At 44.9% G+C, this 18,568-nt stretch overlaps 1 protein-coding gene across 1 annotated transcript; it reads left to right on the top strand.

The window, feature by feature from the left end:
- The first annotated feature begins 3,749 nt into the window (after positions 1-3,749).
- On the top strand, positions 3,750-18,211 carry LOC104564763 (neurotrypsin-like). The gene is made up of 15 exons (XM_010211399.2): positions 3,750-3,818; positions 5,921-5,966; positions 7,397-7,633; positions 8,939-9,062; positions 9,771-9,946; positions 10,467-10,614; positions 11,415-11,593; positions 12,004-12,145; positions 12,535-12,737; positions 13,258-13,399; positions 13,671-13,876; positions 14,432-14,510; positions 14,760-14,882; positions 15,593-15,873; positions 17,710-18,211. The coding sequence occupies exons 1-15, from the start codon at positions 3,750-3,752 to the stop codon at positions 18,018-18,020; spliced, it is 2,466 nt and encodes an 821-aa protein (XP_010209701.2). The 3' UTR covers positions 18,021-18,211.
- Positions 18,212-18,568: the final 357 nt, after the last annotated feature.

The following is an 18,568-nucleotide window of genomic DNA, read 5'->3' as shown; positions in this document are numbered from 1 at the left end:
TGATACTGCTCCCTGAGCCATGGGCTTGTCCTGTTGCAGAAGCTGTAGCTGGAGCACAGAAGAAAACTTGATTCTGTTCCTCCTGGAGCTGAGCCCACTAGTTCAGGACATTGCTGTGGAGACCTGTATGTGATTGCGTGGTGGGGAAAGAATTAAAAGCTAACTAGCTATTCTACCCTTCTAAGTAGGATTTATAGGTTTTAAGCAAATCTCCTGGAATTCCTTAATCTTAGCCTTGTTCCTTACAACCTGAGTATAATGCCAGCTCTGGGTATGATTGCTCTTAACTACCTTTCATTTTAGGTTTCCACTGAAGATGACTTGTGGAGGAAGCAATGTTATTTCGTTTTCCTGAGCTTCAGCCCTGATTCTCCAGGCTTCAGGGCAGGAAATTCGTGGAGATTCTCCACAGATATATGGATATAAAGGATATGGTAGCTTTCATCCACTCTGACTTTGAATAGCATTCAGAAAGGTGAAAACAGTTTAATCCTTCTGCCTTTTTCTTTTCAGTCTCATTGGCTTCCAGAGCCAGAGAGGGCTTCATTAAGTTTTTGGTTATTTAGATTTGTTAAATAATGGCTGTGATTATTCCAATATTTTAAAATGCCTTTGCTTTCCAGTATGCCTGTTGGAACTTTGAGATTAGCAAAGCCCTAGGGCCCGGTTCTTTGCTCACAGTCTCATCACTGTCTTTGACCAGTACTTGTTCCTAGTGTGGCAATCGGCAATTTTACTGCCTTAATTCTTTGCCCAAACAGATGAAGATATTGCGCTTTTGAATAAAAGACATGGTCTTTTGATGAGTAGCCTTTTGCTACTCATCAAAATCTTTTGCTTTTAGCAAGTAGCAGTCTTTCCAGTCTTGAGGAAAAATGAGTTTACCCGAAAGCAAAGAACATTTTAGAAGATCGTACACTTTGTTAGAAGAGTTAATACAGAATAATCTGGAAAAGAAAAGAAAATGAGACAGACTCGGGAAGGAATCAGACTGCTAATTTATCACTGAAAGAAGCAAAACTGTGCTTATATCAGAGTGAGAAGTTGGTAAGTGTTAAATAGTGGACTGAGGGAATAGCAGCTATTCCAGATTTGCCCGCACAGGAAAATTCTTGCTAGGTATCATGCCCAATGATAAGGGAGAATGTTTTTAAACTGCTATAGTTATATTGATATAGTTTTCTTCTTGGACAGTTTTATGCCTATGCATAAATTTAGTTAATTTAGTTTGTAGTGTCTTTGGAAGGTGTTTAATCCAAGAAACAGTACAGAAAGAGACTGATACTAGCAGAAACTGCTGTAAAATTATGCTAGCTTAAATACTGGAGCCTTCCTGTATAGGCAGATCCTTGATCTTGTTTGGGTTGTAGCAGGATATGAGCAAATGGGTAAGGAAAGAGAGGGCCACGAGAAGGTTTTGAGGATTTGAAATCTGCTTGCATCAAGGAAACGTCATTACCCATGCCCAACAAAAACAGAATGAGGTTTTAGCAATTGAGAAATAACTCCCAGCAGAGCACCCACTAGAGAGGAGACTACTGCAAGGACCAGTGTATTTTTGCATGAACTGTTGTTTCTCTGGAAGCTAGATACCAAACTTGAACTTTTGTTTGCTCTTGGTGCACTACGCTGTGTTCCCTTTGAGAACAAACACTTCAAAGTATCTAGGAAAGCCTGGGCTTGAGAGGGAAATAACTAACAAGGTACTGTAAGAGAGATCTAGTGCAGGCTTTTGGTAGAGTTTATAAACACTTTAGTATCAAAAAATGTTGTATACAGCAGTTCTTTTTCCCTGTCTAAATATATGATGCTGCTGTTAGGAAAAAAAAAAAAAAAAACACTCCTATGGTTAAATAGTCGAGCATCTTCATGGATATTTTGAAAGGGCTTCAATGGTCTTTCTAATTTTGACTAAGGATTAAAGGGTTCCTCAAATGCTAGTGGATTTTCTGTTACTGTTTCCAGTATTTCCTTTTCTCCTATTGGAGTGAGCGGTTCTAAAATTCCAACACATTTCCCTTTATTTTATCCAGCTCTGTTTTGTCAGTGATATCCAAGAGTTGGAGACTGCGGTGGCATCTAAGCTTTTTCCAACTCTCTTGCCCTGATCATGTCTCCCTTGCTATGAGCATAGAGGAGAATTACAGTCAATTAATTAGTAGCCATTCTTGGCCAAATCCCCAGTCCAGAATGTGGCGTGACACAAATTCAGTCAAGAAACCTCCCACTACTCAGTGGCTCCTGTGAAGGATCCAGCACGTAGTGGAATTGTTTTGCATTGGTGAGTGGCGAAGAACAAAACACAGAACTGTCATGTGCTGTGAATAATGGGCAGTAAATGGAAAGGAGATTTTGCCAAGCCAAGGCATTTTTATTGGCATGTTTGTAGTTTTTATGCTGAAGGACTTGGGAAATGCTTCTCAGCAGTCTTGGCCACAAGTGAGCTCTCTTTTAAGGGTGACCTTTGGGTTTAATGGTGCAGAGCTGCAAGAAGAGTTAATTCTTCAGTCATATCAGAGTGTATAGGAAATGTCCATTGGGCTGAGCCGAGGGGTAGTGCACGGAATGTGTAAAGATTTCCAAGATTTAATAGAACTAAATTGCTAATCTCCTCCCCTGATTTAATGTTTAAAACTCTTGTAGCCTCTAGCCCTCCTTCATGTGAAGGAGCAGTAAAGTGAGAACACTGAAGAAATCCTAGGATTATTCATAGCAATACAGTAACAATCAACCTTCTGGAAAGTGTCCTAGCCAATCAAATGAAAATCACTTGGCAGCCCCAGCCCAAGGTCAAGGGGATAATTCATGGAAAAGATCCCTGGAGGCAGTCAATGATGACAAGGTGCAGGGCTGAAAGCCTGCGTCGGGGTGGGGGTTACACCCCAGGTGGGCTGAGCTGTCTGTGCTGTCTCCTGGGGAAATCGGAAAGTGGCTTAATAGAAAGTTTTCTTGCTCCCATTTACCTGGGTTCAAATCTGAGAAGAATTTGACCTCGGGGGACTGCAAGCAGCTAATCAAGGAAGCAGCAGTCGGGGGATAAAGTCCAGCTTCCTTCCAACAACTCTAATCTTTGGCAAATGTGTGTGCACAAGCCGCTTCCCTTCCCAGCTCTGCGCCTGGAGCTTTTGCAGCAGGGAATCCCAGATCTATATAGCTACCCCGTGGTATCTATAGCTCTTGTGCTTGAGGGAGACGAGGAAAAGAGAAGAGTCAGCTGTGGAAGGAAGGAATCTCAGAAGAGCGCTGGGCTGGCCGGGCTGCAGGAGAGGAGAGGAGAGGCGGAGGCTGGCGCTAGCAGACCCGCATACCTAGAGCAAAGCAGAGGCTGGGACAGCGAGGAGAAGGGAGGGGACAGCGGAGGTGCGGGAGGAGGCTGAGGGCTGCACCCTGCCCATCTGCGCTTGCCTCTTGTTTTTTAAGGTGATAGAAGAATTCTGGGGCACGGTCTTCCTTCCTTCTCTCCCCTCTCTTCTTTTTTTTGGTTTTGTTTTCCAGAGAGGAGAATAGAGAAGAAGAGGTAGGGGAAAGTGAAATTCCAAGATGCTGCTGGCAATTCTGATTCTCCCTGTTCCATCCCTTTTCCCACACAGAAATGAGAGGCACATCCTGCTCCCTCCCGTGCAAAGCTGCTAGTGCTCTGCTCCGGGGAAGTGGAGCTGGGAAGCAGGAGGAGGAAACAGCAGCTGAGACCAGCAGCAGAAAGAGAATGTGAAGCTTGAAGAAGCTTCTTCCCACTTTTCACAGGAAGGATGGAGATCACCAAAGTGTTCAGCCTTTCGGTAGTGCTCCTGGGTCTATTCTGCCTCATATATGTGGAGGTAAGAAATTATTTTTCTTCTATCTGCTTGTAAGAAGTCACATGGCTTTTTTAATAACCTCACTGTAAGTGGATCTTGTTTTCACTGAGTATGTTTTCTGAAGTGTCTAGGCAGCTGTAATCTTTGGGGAAGGGTTGGAGGCTTGGAGGGGGGTTTATTTCATTTTACATATGAAATTCATAAAAGAAAAAAAAATGCAAAGCAGGATGCACAAGAGCCTGCAGATGCTTTGGCTCAGGTTTCCCGTGTTTCTCAAGCACTGCAGTGTCCCTGGCAGGAGGGATCCTTTGTTTTTGTGCTTTGCTAATTGACTGATTGTCCCTATGGCTGCTGTGGACAGATGATTTATGGCCACATGGACATGGGACAGCAAGTGCAGCTCAGTGTGTTTGCAGTAAAATTTGGTAGTGGTGATGATGTATACTGGGGATAACAGAAACTGCTGTTGAGGCACTAATCATTATTTAGCGAGGAAACAGATTGCTTAGACTGCAGTCCCTTTACTTATCCAAGAGGGGTTCAGTTTTCCATACAGCACATCCTCTACTAGCCCGACCCATCCTGCACCTCCTACGGGCCGGCACGTGCGTGCAGGCGCACACTGAGTGAGGAGGAAAGGCACCTGGATGATGACTCAGGTACCTGTCTTGAGTGATTCTGGGCGATCGCCTGAGTTAAGCCCAACTCCCCTTCTTCTCTTTGCAAAGAGCTTCAAGATCCTCATGTGGATCCTCTGAGCTGCCGATTTACAGACTGTTTGAGTTCAGAATAGCACACTACGTGCAGAAAGATGAGGTTTGGGCTGAACAGAAACTGTCAATTAATTGCTATTTTGCCTGTGCATCCCCTTGTACATATGAGATGTGATCTGGTATTTCTAAACCATGCCAGGAATTGCACTTCAATATGCAGTATCACATTCTGCTTCTGGAGGGTGATCCTGGAGCTTGGCTGCTGTTGTCAACACCTGCTGAACTCTGTTGATAGTTTGGTTTTTAAATGACATCTGCCACGAGTAGGTGCCATTCTTTTCTGGTATCTATGGGAACTAACCTTGCTTTTTTCCAGAGATGGATTTCATCCACATCAGTAATGCAGTTTAATTCTAAATTATTCTCTCCCCTGTTCTTCCAGGGAGAGATAAAGCTGAGAGAAGCAAGATTACTGCATTCTGAAGGCAAACAGAACTGTTTCCTACAGCCAGTTTTTATATATGCACACCTCCGCTCTGTGGTTTCTAGCTCATTATTCGTATAAAAGTGGCTGTATTTAGATATTAATCAGGCTATGTGGAGCTAGCAGAAGCATGTAAAATTTCTTCTTTTCACTTTGTTGGGCCTGTGAAGATCTTGCACCTGTCTGCAAACCATGCAATAGTGTTGGAGATCTCTATCTCTCAGCCAGAAGCCAGGTTATAACCATCAAAAGTCTACAAGAATAAATGCAGTTTGGGGGACAGGATGCTGGAATTCCTAGGGGTTTGTTTCATAATCTTTGTTCTTTGGTTTTTAACCCCATTTTTAAATATCACCATAAGATGCATCATATCATATCCTTCGGGGTCTGAAATGTGTTAAAACCAAAATTCACAAAAAGTCCTGTCAGATTTTCTTCTTGCAGATGTTTGCCACTTTGTTCGTGGATGTTTATTACTGTTTCGATGGGAATTCCTGGGGGCATCATCCCATCAGGTAGAGGCTCTGTTTGCTGCTGTGGCCATAGGTGGCTTTCCCTGTGCAAGGAGCTACTAGTTATTTTGCTTCTGCTAACAATGATTTTCTTCTAGCTTTTCTTTCCATATGCATCTCCCTCAGACTTCCCATCCATTTGCTCAGAGCATTGGGACTGAAACCCTGCAGAGGACGAGCAGAGCCCTGTAATGTAGTGCTTAGGTTGAGAGTAAATTCCTACAGGCCAGAAGTGATTCGCTTTGTTCTTTGTGGGCAGAGCTGTGATTGGATTTGAGGGAGAGCAGAGAAAGAAGCTGGTTAGTAGGGAGTGTTTGCCTAAAGCAGCAAAAGGCTTGAGCTGCTTTCAGGACATGCCCATGTTTATTTTATCGGATAATCATCTCTCTGCTTTTGCTCTGTTTCTTTTCCCAGCCTCTCATGGGATCCCAGCCCAGCCAAAACCATTTGCAGAATGCAGGTAAGAACAAGAAGTTATTAATTCATTCATCAAGCAGACTCCTTCCCGCAGCAGTGACCCAAGACCACAGGCAACCACTGTCTTGCCATCTTCCTTTTTTCCTATCACTTTTTCAATCATCTTTTCTCTTGTGCACCTCAATTACTGTTTACCTCCTTCCCCCAAATGATAAAACTCCTTTCTTTTCTTCATGTCTCCTCTTAGTTTCCTATTTCTCCCGCATGTTCTCCTTTCATCTCTTTCTTTTCCTCAGTCTTTTTTTTCAAAAACTCACCTTTCCTCTCCTCTAAAATCTGAATTCTCAAAGGCCCCTCCTTGAGCTTCCAGCTAATCCAGAGAGCACAGAGTGGCTTCCAAACACCTACCAATAACTGCAACTTTTTTTTTTAACCTTGTGGTTATTCTTTAGGTGTCACCGTATTTTAGGACTTTATAGTTTTCATGTGGATACAAGGCAAATGGCAAGGTTGTTTGGATGCCTGATGTTTTTGCCTTACATATCTTTCCTCCAGAAGGGTTTTCTGGGTATTTTGGCTTCTATTTGTTTATTCAATGAATAGAGCTATTATCTCATTATCTGTTTCTGAGTTGTCTTTTCCCATTCTTATGCACTCCAGAGAGTCTAACCTCATGCAGAATCTGGTTCTGTTTTCCCTTATTCTTATTTCAAGGCCATGAAAGGAAAGTGTTCTCCTTTTGCTAAAGATCATGTTGAATTAATTGTGGGGGTGGGAGTAGTTTTTATTTTATTTTATTTTGTGTTTTTTTTTCCATGAAATATTTAATATAAGCACTGACCTGGAATGTTGGCACCTGCACTCCTGCAAAATGGGTTCCCTTTCTCCTCCCATACCTTGGCCAAGTTCAGACAAGCCAACTAATATGCTAATGTATATAAGGAGTATGCATATGGTGAGTTAGTAGATAATTTCCCACCTTCCTGCTCTACAGAATGAAATTACAGCTAATTTTAAACTCCTCTCAGTCTCAATCAATTTAGAGTGGAAATGGATCTTTTGGAGAGCTTGAAAAGCATCTTATTCAGGAACAAGAGCAGGTGGAGAAGGAAATTGAGAAGCCAAGTCAAGTTCAAGTGTTAGCTTGGAGTTAGGTGAATATTTCTATTGAAGTGATCAGTAGTGGGAACCTGTTCAAATTGCCAGTGTTTGGCCCCAGGTTTCACACATGTTTCAGAAGTTCACACACTACTCGGACCAATTTTTTTTTTTTTTTTTTTTTGATCGTGTGTATAAATATTCTTCTAGCAGCTGCCTTGAGGAGCAATATAATTTAAATCAAACGGGCAAGTAGCAGTCAGGACTGCAGGCATGGAGGGTGCTCCTGGAGAACCATTGGCCGTGTGTCCTTCATCTTCAGAGCCTCCTGTGTGGTGCCTTTGGTGATGCTAACAGCTTCCTTTCCATGCCCAGCGTCCAGCGTGTGCAGCACGGGACCCCTTGGGTATTACAGCGGCTCGCTGGCAGTCACTGAGGCCGGGGCACCGTGTCTGAACTGGGCTGAGTTCCCTGATTACGTTCAGCAATACCCGGGCCGGGGCCTGGGGGACCACAACCACTGCAGGAACCCGGACGGCGGAGCGACGCCCTGGTGCTTCTACCGCCTCGCTTCGGGAGCCATCGGCTGGGCTAACTGCGACTGCAACCAGGGTAAGGGCTCCCTGCTGTCTCTGCCAGAGCCTCGCTTGTGCTGTCTCAGGGAGGTCAGGCCCAAAACATGCACTGCCCAGGCCGGGGCAGGACTGTGTGTGACTGTCTGAGATTGTTCAAAGACTTGGAACTGAAGGCTAGTCTGTGTGGGAGAAGAACGTCCGAATACAGTAGGGGGTGGATTTAAACGGCCTTAGCCATAATGCCTTGTATAGATGTTTTATTTTAATATGTGGAAGCTTGTCTTGTATTGTTAACTTATGCAACTTGAAAACAGTTCAAGTTATGCTGAAATCAACCCACTCCTTCAGGTCCATAGGAGAGCTTGCCTAATGGAACTGTAGCAGTTCAGTTATAATAAGGGAAAAGCTTTTGTGTTTAGGTTTGTAGAAGAGCTCGTCAAAGTGGATCCAGGCTTACTTAGAAATTCGTTGCAGTGCCAGCATGGGAGCTGCTTATTTCAGTGTGTGCGAGGGACCTAAGTGCTCTCTTAATATGATTGACTCCAGTGAAATGCTCTTGAAAATGTCCTGTTCTCGTATTTTCTGACCTTCCTTTCTTTTTTCTGCACTCTGAAGGACAAATAGAACACCAGTTTAGTAAACAAAATGACAAAACCTTGCCAGTAGAAATGCTTTCAGAGATCACTTCATTCAAGTGAAGGGCATGGCAGGGGAAGGTGGGCTGTGCGCCTGCCCCCAGGTACTGCTGGCACGAGTGAGATATGTGCCTCCCCAGCAGGTAACTGAGTGCAGAGATGTGCTCTCCAAATTGCAGCAGAGATTTACAGGGAAGTGTAGTTAAAAGGGCATTTATGCTAGCACCCATGTCTCTTAGTGTCATTAAGAAGGATTCGTCTGTTACTGCTGAGCATTAGATGTAGCGACTCTCATGGGTGAAGTGGTTGGTGGAAAACGGAACAAGTAGTGGAAAGTCAGTGCGAATTTGAGCACTTGCCTTTTCTATATAACTATTCAAAGTGCCGTGTAAATCCATCCCCCTTTTGCAGGAAGGGAAATGGAATCCTGCAGCTGCCAGCAGAGCCCAGGTTTCCTGGTGATGGGACCATGGCCTTAAAAAGGGCAGAGCCCATAACACCAGGCACTTTACCAAGCAGCTAGTGACTAGAACTGGGAAGGTGGCCAGGCCCACTAATTCATACAAGTCATTTCAGTGATAACATGAGTAAAATTTGGATGAACAAAGCGAGATCCAGGTCAGCTCAGCTTAATCCAAGTCCAACACTTGCTGGTTTGAGACCCCCACCCATCTCCATCAGAAAATAACAGCTTTTTCTTTTGCCAGGTGCTGTGCGGCTGGCTGAAGGCGGTATAGTGGAGCTGTACTTCAGTGGACTCTGGGGCACCATCTGTGCTGACCACTGGACTGACTGGGATGCCAGTGTTGTCTGCAGGCAGCTAGGTCTCAGGTAGGAACTCAGTCTGGTTGCAGGACATACTTGCTCACTTGGCCTTTGGGAGAATAGTCTCACACTTACTGTCCCTCTGGCATCATCTGTTGGCTGAGGGAGGAAGGTTTTGTTTTGTGGGCTGGGTTCCCACTTAGCAGGATCATTTATTAGTGTTTTCTTTCCGTGGCTGTACCTGACCCCAATCAGCATTTGTTGACAACTTTTTCAAATGCTTTTCGGAAGCTTGGCATTCAAGGCTGTGATGAATGAGTTGTGAGATCATGTCCTCTCTTCCTATTACTAATGTCTATTAGAAATCTTGAAGGTGTAAACCCTGTTTAGGAATTACAGATTCTTCAGACCTTCAAATAGCAAAGACTAAAGGTCCACAGACAAGAAGCTAATCCAGATGTGTTAATTTTAACCTGTAGCACATCTGTTGATGGGATTGTAACATCAAAGTCTCAAACGAAGGTGCCATTTCTTACCAGATCAGCTCCTGTGCAGTAAGTAGCAAGACTAAATGTGCTAGGAAGAGGGAATTGCCTTGCACTTGCTTGTGCTTTCCCATTAGATTGGCCATCCCATTACACACTCCCCATCAGCTGGGCTCACTGGGTATGAAATGCCCCAGCTAGATGGGAGAGTCACAAGGAATGAGGGATAACAAGTGCAAGTGAGGCAGGACTGCTGCATTTGATCCTTCTGTTGCATTTTCTGTACCAGCGAGATTGGCACAGCTGGGAAGAGGAGTCATTCTGGACTGTGGCATATTCCCCTCCACCTGCAGTCAGCAAACTGCCATGGAGATGAAAAAGCTCTGCTGCAGTGTGCTTATCAGGAAGCTGTGTCGGGAGCTTGCAACCAGAGAAGTGCCACGGCAACTTGTGTCCCTCCAGAAGGTAAATCTCCAGGGAAAGTTTTCTTCCTGACTCTTGGATTTAAGTTACTTGAAATCCAGTGTTGCTGGTAAGATGTCAAAGTTCAGATTGTGAAGCTGTGAGGAATTAATTGTTGGAGCAGCTTCGACTTGCACTTGCTATGCAAAGAAATATCTTCTTTCCAGCAGAAAATCATTTGTCCCTTCCCAATCTCAAAACTCCATGGGCATACTGCTAAAATCATTGCAAGGTGGCAGTGATTTATAGCTTGTGAATACCAAACCAGGCTCTTGCTCAAGGGCAGCAAGATCCTTATCACCGTAGTCCCCAGTCAGAGAGGATGACTGCAATGGCTTGATTGCAGCAGTGGGCTGCAGTCATGCATGTTCCTGGGGAGACTGAGAGGAGAAGGTGTCTTAGGAAGGAATAAGAGTATCCACAGAGCCACTCTGGCTAGTGAATAGATCTGCCCCTCAGCTGCTGGATGTGCTTCATCTCTATCTTGCTCTGTTTTGTCCTCTTTCCCTTTCTTGAAGCGCAGGTGTAGGTGCACCGCTGCGCTTGGTTGGGGGAAAGGAGAGTTTTGAAGGACGAGTGGAGGTTTACCATGATGGCAAATGGGGGACCATCTGTGATGACCAGTGGGATGATCGGGATGCTGAAGTAGTCTGCAGGCAGCTGGGACTCAGGTAATTTCCCTGCAATGAAGGTGGGCAGAAGGAAGCATGTGAGAGCATGTCCATTTGGTAGAGTACCAACTGCTTCAAGAGGAGATGTGCGCAGACCCTGGAGAAGTTCCAGGGTCTCTGGATAGTTCAAGACTGATCATCCCACAGTGGAATTCTGTACTTAATTCCTCTCAGTTAATTACAGGTCTAGGCCTTGAAAAAGGAGTTGTTGTATCCCTGTTCAAGGGAAGTTTACATTTATCTCAGTCTAGTGTTTTTGTATACATATGAATCTTTCTGTCTTCTTGGTCTCAGTGGTAGCTCACCATCATGATTTCCATCTGTGAAATGCTTTTAACAACTTCAGTTTCACTGACTGCCTTAATTTTCTTGTATCAGCAAAGCAAGAGAGAATTCCTCATTTTCCCCTGTGCCTTTCAGCACTTCGCATAGGAGTTGTTGTATACTGAGCAATCTTGAAAATCAAATCAGTACAGAATTGCTTAAGAGGTGTTTGCCGTTTTGAGATCCCTCAAACCTTTGGAGTTTTGCCTGTCACTGAGATTGAAATATCATTGTCCTCACAACTTCACAAACATTTTATCTGTTCATGTTGTGGATGGGTTTTTGTTATTTTGTTATATGATGGGTTATTGTCATTACTTTATTTTCTGGTCAGTCCTTTCAGTTAACAGTTGGCAACACCACAGTATCAGAAATACAGATTAACCGGCATTGACAAATTCCTGTGCAAGACAAAATCCAAGAGAACAAGACTATATCTTTTCCTACTAAAGCATGTATATCTGTGTTGTTTGCAGTGGAAACCCAAAGGCCTTGTCATGGGCTCACTATGGGCAGGGGTCTGGCCCAATACTGCTGGATGAAGTGGAGTGCTCAGGCAACGAACTCTCACTTGACCAGTGCAAGAAGAGTGACTGGGGGCAACAGAATTGTGACCACATTGAAGATGCTGGGGTCTCCTGTGACCCTTTCACAGGTACAAATCATAGCTCTATGTGAGGCAGATGTAGCCTTTCGTCTTCCTGGATTACACGGTGTGCTCAGCAGACAACCTGCCTGCTTCGGGATCCTGCAGTCCTTCCGTGTGCTCCCTGCAAGGGTTACTGCCTGGGAAGGCAGAGAGCAAGCAGCAGGTGGGAATGCATCAGAGCCAGGCTAAGTTTTCCATTGCTTTCCATAAGTGTCATGGAAAGGCTGAGGTGGATCCTTTGCTAGTAGTTGGGCATGTTTGCGAGCAATGAATGTTCGGGGTTTTTTTGAGTATCCTTAGATATCTGTATTTTCAGTTTCTTCCAGGCGTAGGCTGTACAGTCACCAGTGATGGGGCAGTGCCCTTTCTGTTCTCCCCTGCTGACTGCAGATCTTTTCTTCTCCCATTCCTTGCAGAGGGCACTGTCAGGCTGACTGGTGGCCGCAGTCCCAGTGAAGGCAGGTTAGAAGTTTATTACAATGGAGACTGGGGCACAGTATGCGATGATGGCTGGACAGATCTCAGTGCCCAGGTGGTCTGCAGGCAACTGGGCTTCAGGTAGGAAGAGTGTTCTGTAGTGTCTGTGCTTCCTAATTTCAGGGATTAAATTTCACGGTCCTTCACTGAAGGTATGAGTTGGTGGAAGATTTTTAAAATCAGGATGCTGTGGTCTTGAGACCAATAAAGCTTTTTGTGGACATTTTAGTATGATTATAATATTCTTGTAAAAGGTCAGCTTTACAGGCTGAAAAAATACTTGACTAAATTCCTTCCTTTGAATTAAACTGCATACAATGCTTGTACATACAATTACTGAGTAGCTTAAGTAGGGAGGCCACCACTATTGCATTTTTTCTTTGTGTGGGGAGGTCCTTTTCACATCTGAGTTTGGGTTCCTCTGTGCCGCTAGTAAGGCTTAATGAATGTTTCTGTTTTCTTTCTTCTAGTGGTCCTGCTGCTCTGGCCTCTGAAGGGGACTATGCTGCTGGCCAAGGCTTTATCTTACTGGATGATGTGGCTTGCACAGGGACAGAGCTCTCTCTCTTGGACTGTCCCCATAGCGACTGGGGGCAGCATGACTGCTCGCACGCTGAGGATGTGGGAGTCCGCTGCTCCCCTGAGAGCAACACAGCCCTGGATGGCAACCTGGGTAACTTGCAGGCCTCTTTCCTGGGGCAGTGCACAAGTACTGGTTACTGGTCTGTTCCTTGCAAGACTCTGGCAAGTGTGGGAGTCCTCCCTGGGCTGCCTCTGTGAGGGGAGTTGCTTTTGGAGCAGGACCCTAGGTGCCTTCTAGCCATGCACCTGATCAAGGCCACAGAGCTATTGCTCCACAGGATGTACAGCCAGACTCTTCCTAGCATATGTTTAAGCTTGTCCATCTTGGCTCAGCAGTTAATACCTTCCTTTTGTTCTTGTTCTCTTCTTTACTCAGCTTATAGAATATGATCTACTAATGCTTGGCAGTCTGTGTTAAATAAATTAATATCCATATAGTCTTAAAATCTAGCAGAAAGGTGAAATGAGAGGCATAGTCTTTATATTAGGAAAAAAAATTGCGGGGACTTACTGATCTCTGGAATTCATCTTTTCCACAGAGAACCCTAGTTCTAGACACCTCACGTTCTCAGTATTTTTGCTTGCAGTGGCTTATGTGTTTTCTCATGCAGGGCCTCCTTTGCGGCTGGTGGATGGAGAAAGCACCAAGGAGGGACGTGTTGAGGTGTTCCTGAATGGGCAGTGGGGCAGTGTCTGTGATGAAGGCTGGACAGACAGAGATGCTGCAGTAGTTTGCAGGCAACTGGGGTTCAGGTAAGAGACCCAGTAGGTGCATCTTACATATGGGAAAAATTCAGGTGGAATCAGCTCTTTCCAGACCTGTTTCTGTGGACTGTTTCTTAATTCTCATGTGTCTTCAAATATCTGAGGAAGTAGGATCCTGTTCTCATGCGGCCAACAGCAAATACTGGAGTATTATGTATGTGAAGTAATATATATATATATATATATTTAAAATGTGCTGGTGTATCAAGTTTACTTGTTTCCTGCTCACTGTAGATTAGCATATTCTCTCTCATTGCAGTGGTGCAGCAAAAGCCAGGGGAATGGCTTATTTTGGTGAAGGACGTGGCCCCATCCATCTGGACAATATAGAATGCAGTGGCATGGAACACGCCTTGGGGGAGTGTGGTAGGCCTGACATTGGCACTCACAGGTGCTGGCACAGTGAAGATGCTGGTGTGATTTGTGACTATGTAGAAGAGAAGATCCCGGATATTAGGAAAGCAGGTGACTTGCCCACTTCTTGTGTGCTGAAATCTAGGACTCCAGCTCTAAAAGTATGCATTGCAGTTATCTTACACTTTTGCCTGTGATTCTTCCCTTTTTTTTAATGAAGCTACAAAATAAGCATGTCCTGTCCTGTACCTCCTATTTACTTTCCTTGTTTTCATTGCCTTTTCTTAGGAGCAAACTAGAGTCTGAGAGCTTCACCCATTTCAGGCCTCTGAGTCTGCAGAGTTTCCCAGCAGCCAAGTTGCTGCACCCTTCCTTAGAGCAGTAGCTGTGAGCAAACTTGAGTACTAGGTTTCTAGAATACTGAGAAAATACTTGTAGAGGTCCCATTCCTGGCATAGGATTACAAGTACTAGAAGTAAACTACTCCACTCAGAGTGAGGAAACCAGTGGGAACAAATGTTCTATGAATTCTCTACATACAGGGCAATCAACTGCCGTGAGGATTAATGCCGTTAGGGAAGGAGATTGCTCTCTTGGTTCTGTGATAGCAATTTTTTGTACTTAAGCTGAAGAAATCTACTCAGCTGCTCTAACTTTGCTGTGCAGGTCCAGAGCTTGGCATGTGTGGGATGCGCTTGCTGCACCGTCGCAAGAAAAGGATCATAGGTGGAAACAAGTCTCTCAGGTACTACCCTGTTGTTGCTGGGGAAGACAGAGCTGGTCCAAGCTTTCCTACAGACACTGGAAAATAGTCTAGCAAGTGTTGACTTCCCTGACAGATTTCCATTGGTGATTCTTAAATTGATTTTGAGCCAGTGGGCCCATCTAGAGGAGAAGGCAAACCAGACGAGGAGAGATGGGACAGAGTGGATCAGAAAAGAGGGAAATGGCTCCTGTGTGTGTGACACTTGTTGTCCTCGTGCTTCTCCCTCAGGGGCGGCTGGCCATGGCAGGCGTCACTACGGCTGAAGGGTTTTCATAGAGATACTCGTCTGCTGTGTGGAGCAACGTTGATAAGTAGCTGCTGGGTAGTTACTGCAGCCCACTGCTTCAAAAGGTGTGTTTGCAAGCAAGGAACGCTGAGGGATAGAAAAAGACTAAGAAGATAATCTCTCATGAGGTTACCCCTCCACTCCAGTGGCAGCGAAGTGTCTAAGATAGGACCTTCAAGTTATGATGTGTGATCTGGGAGCATTTATGGGGATGACTAAATATAGGCTGACTTTAACCCTCATGCTTACACATGCTTTGAGGTTTTACAGCTTAAGGGGAATGAGCATTTTGCTATCCTTGCAGTGATATAAGGATATAAGTGATATAAGTGCTAGGGGAGCAGTGAGGTAAGGTCAAGAGTCTGTTGCAATTGTTGTAATCATTTTTATAGAGAGAAGGCTTGTGTGTAGCAGATAGTGATCTGTGGCATCCATTGGCTCTAAGAGCCCAGCTGCTAAAGACTGGAACACTGGAACTGGTTACCCAGAGAGGTTATGGAGTCTCCTTCTCTGGAGATCTTCAAAACCTGCCTGGATGTGATCCTGTGCAATGTGCTCTAGGTGACCCTAGATATCCTAGAGCAGGGGAGTTGGACCAGATGGTCTCCAAAGGTCCCTTCTAACCTTAATCATTCTGTGATTCTGTAAAGGGAACCACAGTCCTGTAGCTTCCATTTCTGTAAGTTTGTGAGGAGGTGGTTCATTCTCTTAGCAATTGAGGCTTGTGTTTCTCCCTCAGCAGGAGTACCAACCTTTTGGGTATATCCTTCTCTAGGTTTGGTGTTGATGTGCGACGCTATCTGCTGCGAGTAGGTGATTACCACACAGGTGTGAAGGATGAGTTTGAGAGGGAGCTGCCCGTGGAGAGGATTGTCCTCCACAGGAACTACTTGGCCAGCAGCAATGACAATGACATTGCCCTGATCCGAATGCGGGGCCGAGAGGGACACTGCCTCTCCTTCAATCGCCACGTTTTGCCTGTCTGCCTTCCTAGCAGGAAAGAGAAATCTGACATCAACAGGCAAGCCTGCATCATCTCTGGCTGGGGAGACACGGGTAAGTGATAGAGCTGTGAGGAGCTCTGAGGAAATAAGTGCTGAAATCTGGACTCAGGAGTCTACATAGACCATTAATTTACATCACAGCTTTAAGAACATGGCCTTATGCTCCTATTATCTGTGCATGGGCTGAAGGAGCAGGGAAGAAGAGTAATTTGGTGCCTCTGTCTTCTGATTTTGAGGCTGTCTTGCTCTTGTCTACAGTGAAAGTTTGGGCTATCGTAGCATCATTCTGAATCAATGGGAGAGGGGAATGCTGCCTTCTTGTCACATTCTTCTTTCTCCTCCCTTCCACACACTCTCTTACCCACAGCAGACACCTTAGGTAGCACTCTGTGCAGAGCTGTGTACTCTCTTAAGGGAAGGCTCCATGTTTCCATGATCACCTGCTTCCTTTATGCTACTCTCGTATTTGAATGAGGCCTTAGTGTGGGACGTTAGCAGAGTCAGTAGAATGGGAGGATCTCTCTGACTACTTTGCTCATCAGGGAATGTGCCTGGGGAGCAAACCTAGGCAAGTTTTCTTTCTGTGCAGTTGCTGGCCTTTCTGATCTGCCAGGTCACAGTGTCAAATTTCCTTGGATTTTGATCCTGAGACTGGAGGCAAAACATTCTCCATTGGGCTTTAACATTGGCTTTTGCACTAGGCTCAATACAGCCAATACTTGCTGTCCTGCAGCCCATTGCTATGGTGCTTCCTGGGCCAAAGGGAGAAAAGATTATGCTAGAAAGTATTAAATGTTTAACTCTCAAAGTGTTTTAAAATTCAGGGCTTGATGGAGCCCTTACATGGATGCATTAGCAAGGCCTGAAGATAGCTTTAAACTCTAAACAAAACGTTATGACCAGCTGTGCAGTCCTCCGCCATTTGGGGTTCCTGGATGCAGTGCAGGGCTTTGGGCAGGGAGGGCTTTCTGAGGCTGCTGTGACTAGAGCAAATCCATATGTCTAGAAAAACTTGCTGCCAAAAGGCAAATAGTCTGAGGAGCTTGTCTGTTGATCTTGGACTTATCCACTCTTCCCAGATGTCCTTCTGGCTGTTACCCAAATGCTTAACAGAAAATATACATTTGTCTTCGGAGCCACTTGTGCCAGATGCACGTGTTGGTTAGGGTGTCTGGGGAAGATCAAGGAGCAATTTAGCCATGCAGCTCCCTTAGGTTGTACTGGGAGTTAATGGCCAGAATTCCTCCCACACTCCAAAACCAGCTTTCCAGATGAGACATAAAGTTACACCACTCGCTTGTGGGCTTGCTGTAAATCTTAGGCACAGAAAGGCTGTGCTCTAATATAACACCTGAAGATTATGTTCTGAGCAAGTTTGAGGTTCAAAAGAGATTCAAACAAGTAGAGGCAAGTCTGGCCAAAGATGAAGTGGCTTTCTTTTGAAAAATATTTGGATACTTCTGAAACATCTTCCAGAACTTTGCTGAAGACCAAGCACTTCACAAATATTAATCTATTTCTTCCCTTGAGAAAACACTGCCCTTGTTTTACAAATGAAGAAATGGAGAGGTAGAATAACTTGAACAAGGTTCAAGTTACTTGTTGGCAGACCAGGAGTAAGAGTCATCCTTTGATCTAACTCTCTAACCTCTTCCCCCTATCTTTGATCTTACAGATCTTTTTTGCGGTCTGGCTTTGTGGTACTCTGAAGTTCTAGTGCTTCAGAGATGCTAAGCTAGGCCTATTTTTGTGGCACAGCTTTGACTTGACATGTATAATATCTGTTTTTTTTTTTTTTCTTTTGTGTGTGTGTGTGTGTGTGTGGAGCACTTGCTTTAGGTTGTCTGCTCTTGTCCCTATATGAATTGGTTCCTCTGTTCTGTTCCAGGGAAGTCCTATTCAAGAACATTACTCCAGGGGGTTGTGCCTCTTCTGCCACGGGAAGACTGTGAGGCCCGTTACAGACAGAAGTTCACAAACCGCATGATTTGTGCTGGGAACCTCTCTGAAGAGAAGAGAGTTGACAGCTGCCAAGGTGACAGTGGGGGGCCGCTTATGTGTCAGAGATCAAATGGACGCTGGATCATTTTGGGGATCACTTCCTGGGGTTACGGCTGTGGCCGAAAGGATTCCCCTGGTGTGTACACAAAGGTCAGCAAGTATGTCCCCTGGATCAAGAAAGTGACCAAGCTAAAATGAAAGCGAGCTGTCGGATCTTCAACACACGATCCCTTTTGCTGTGCAGCAGCTAAGGGCTGTAGCTTCTCCCTGGTGCCTGGCAGATCTTTTTTTGTCATTGGACACTGGGAAAACTTTAACATAGGATTTGGAGAGAAACAGTCATGGCTGATTTCTTAAAGTCTTTGGTTTCACTTTAGTCCTGAATCTCTTGGCAGAGAAAGCAGGTGCACACCAGTAAGATAAATACGCCTGTGTTGCTCTGGCTGAGTGCAATGCAATCACATTTGTCCCTGTTCCCTGAAACACCAAAATGGTAGGGCTGGGAGAGGTACCTGCCTTGGTAAATCTCTTCCCCAGTTTTTGTACATTTGCACACTTGAAAGAGATATCAAGGAGAGGTGAGATATTTGGAAAATGGCATCAGGTTCTGGCATAGTGGAAATCTTGAAATTTTTTTTGTGGTTACTTCAGATCTTCAGATACCTCTGCATATGGCATAACTTGGACTTCAGGAGTCAGAAGCGGGATATGCCTGAGCTCAAGAACAAGCCAGCAGTTTTTGTTTT

The sequence above is a fragment of the Tinamus guttatus genome, unplaced genomic scaffold (genome assembly GCF_059628265.1).
Source record: "Tinamus guttatus ecotype Peru unplaced genomic scaffold, ASM5962826v1 Tinamus_guttatus_pri_ptg000246l, whole genome shotgun sequence".
Taxonomy (NCBI): Eukaryota; Metazoa; Chordata; class Aves; order Tinamiformes; family Tinamidae; genus Tinamus; species Tinamus guttatus.
This window is presented reverse-complemented; position numbering and strand designations above follow the sequence as displayed.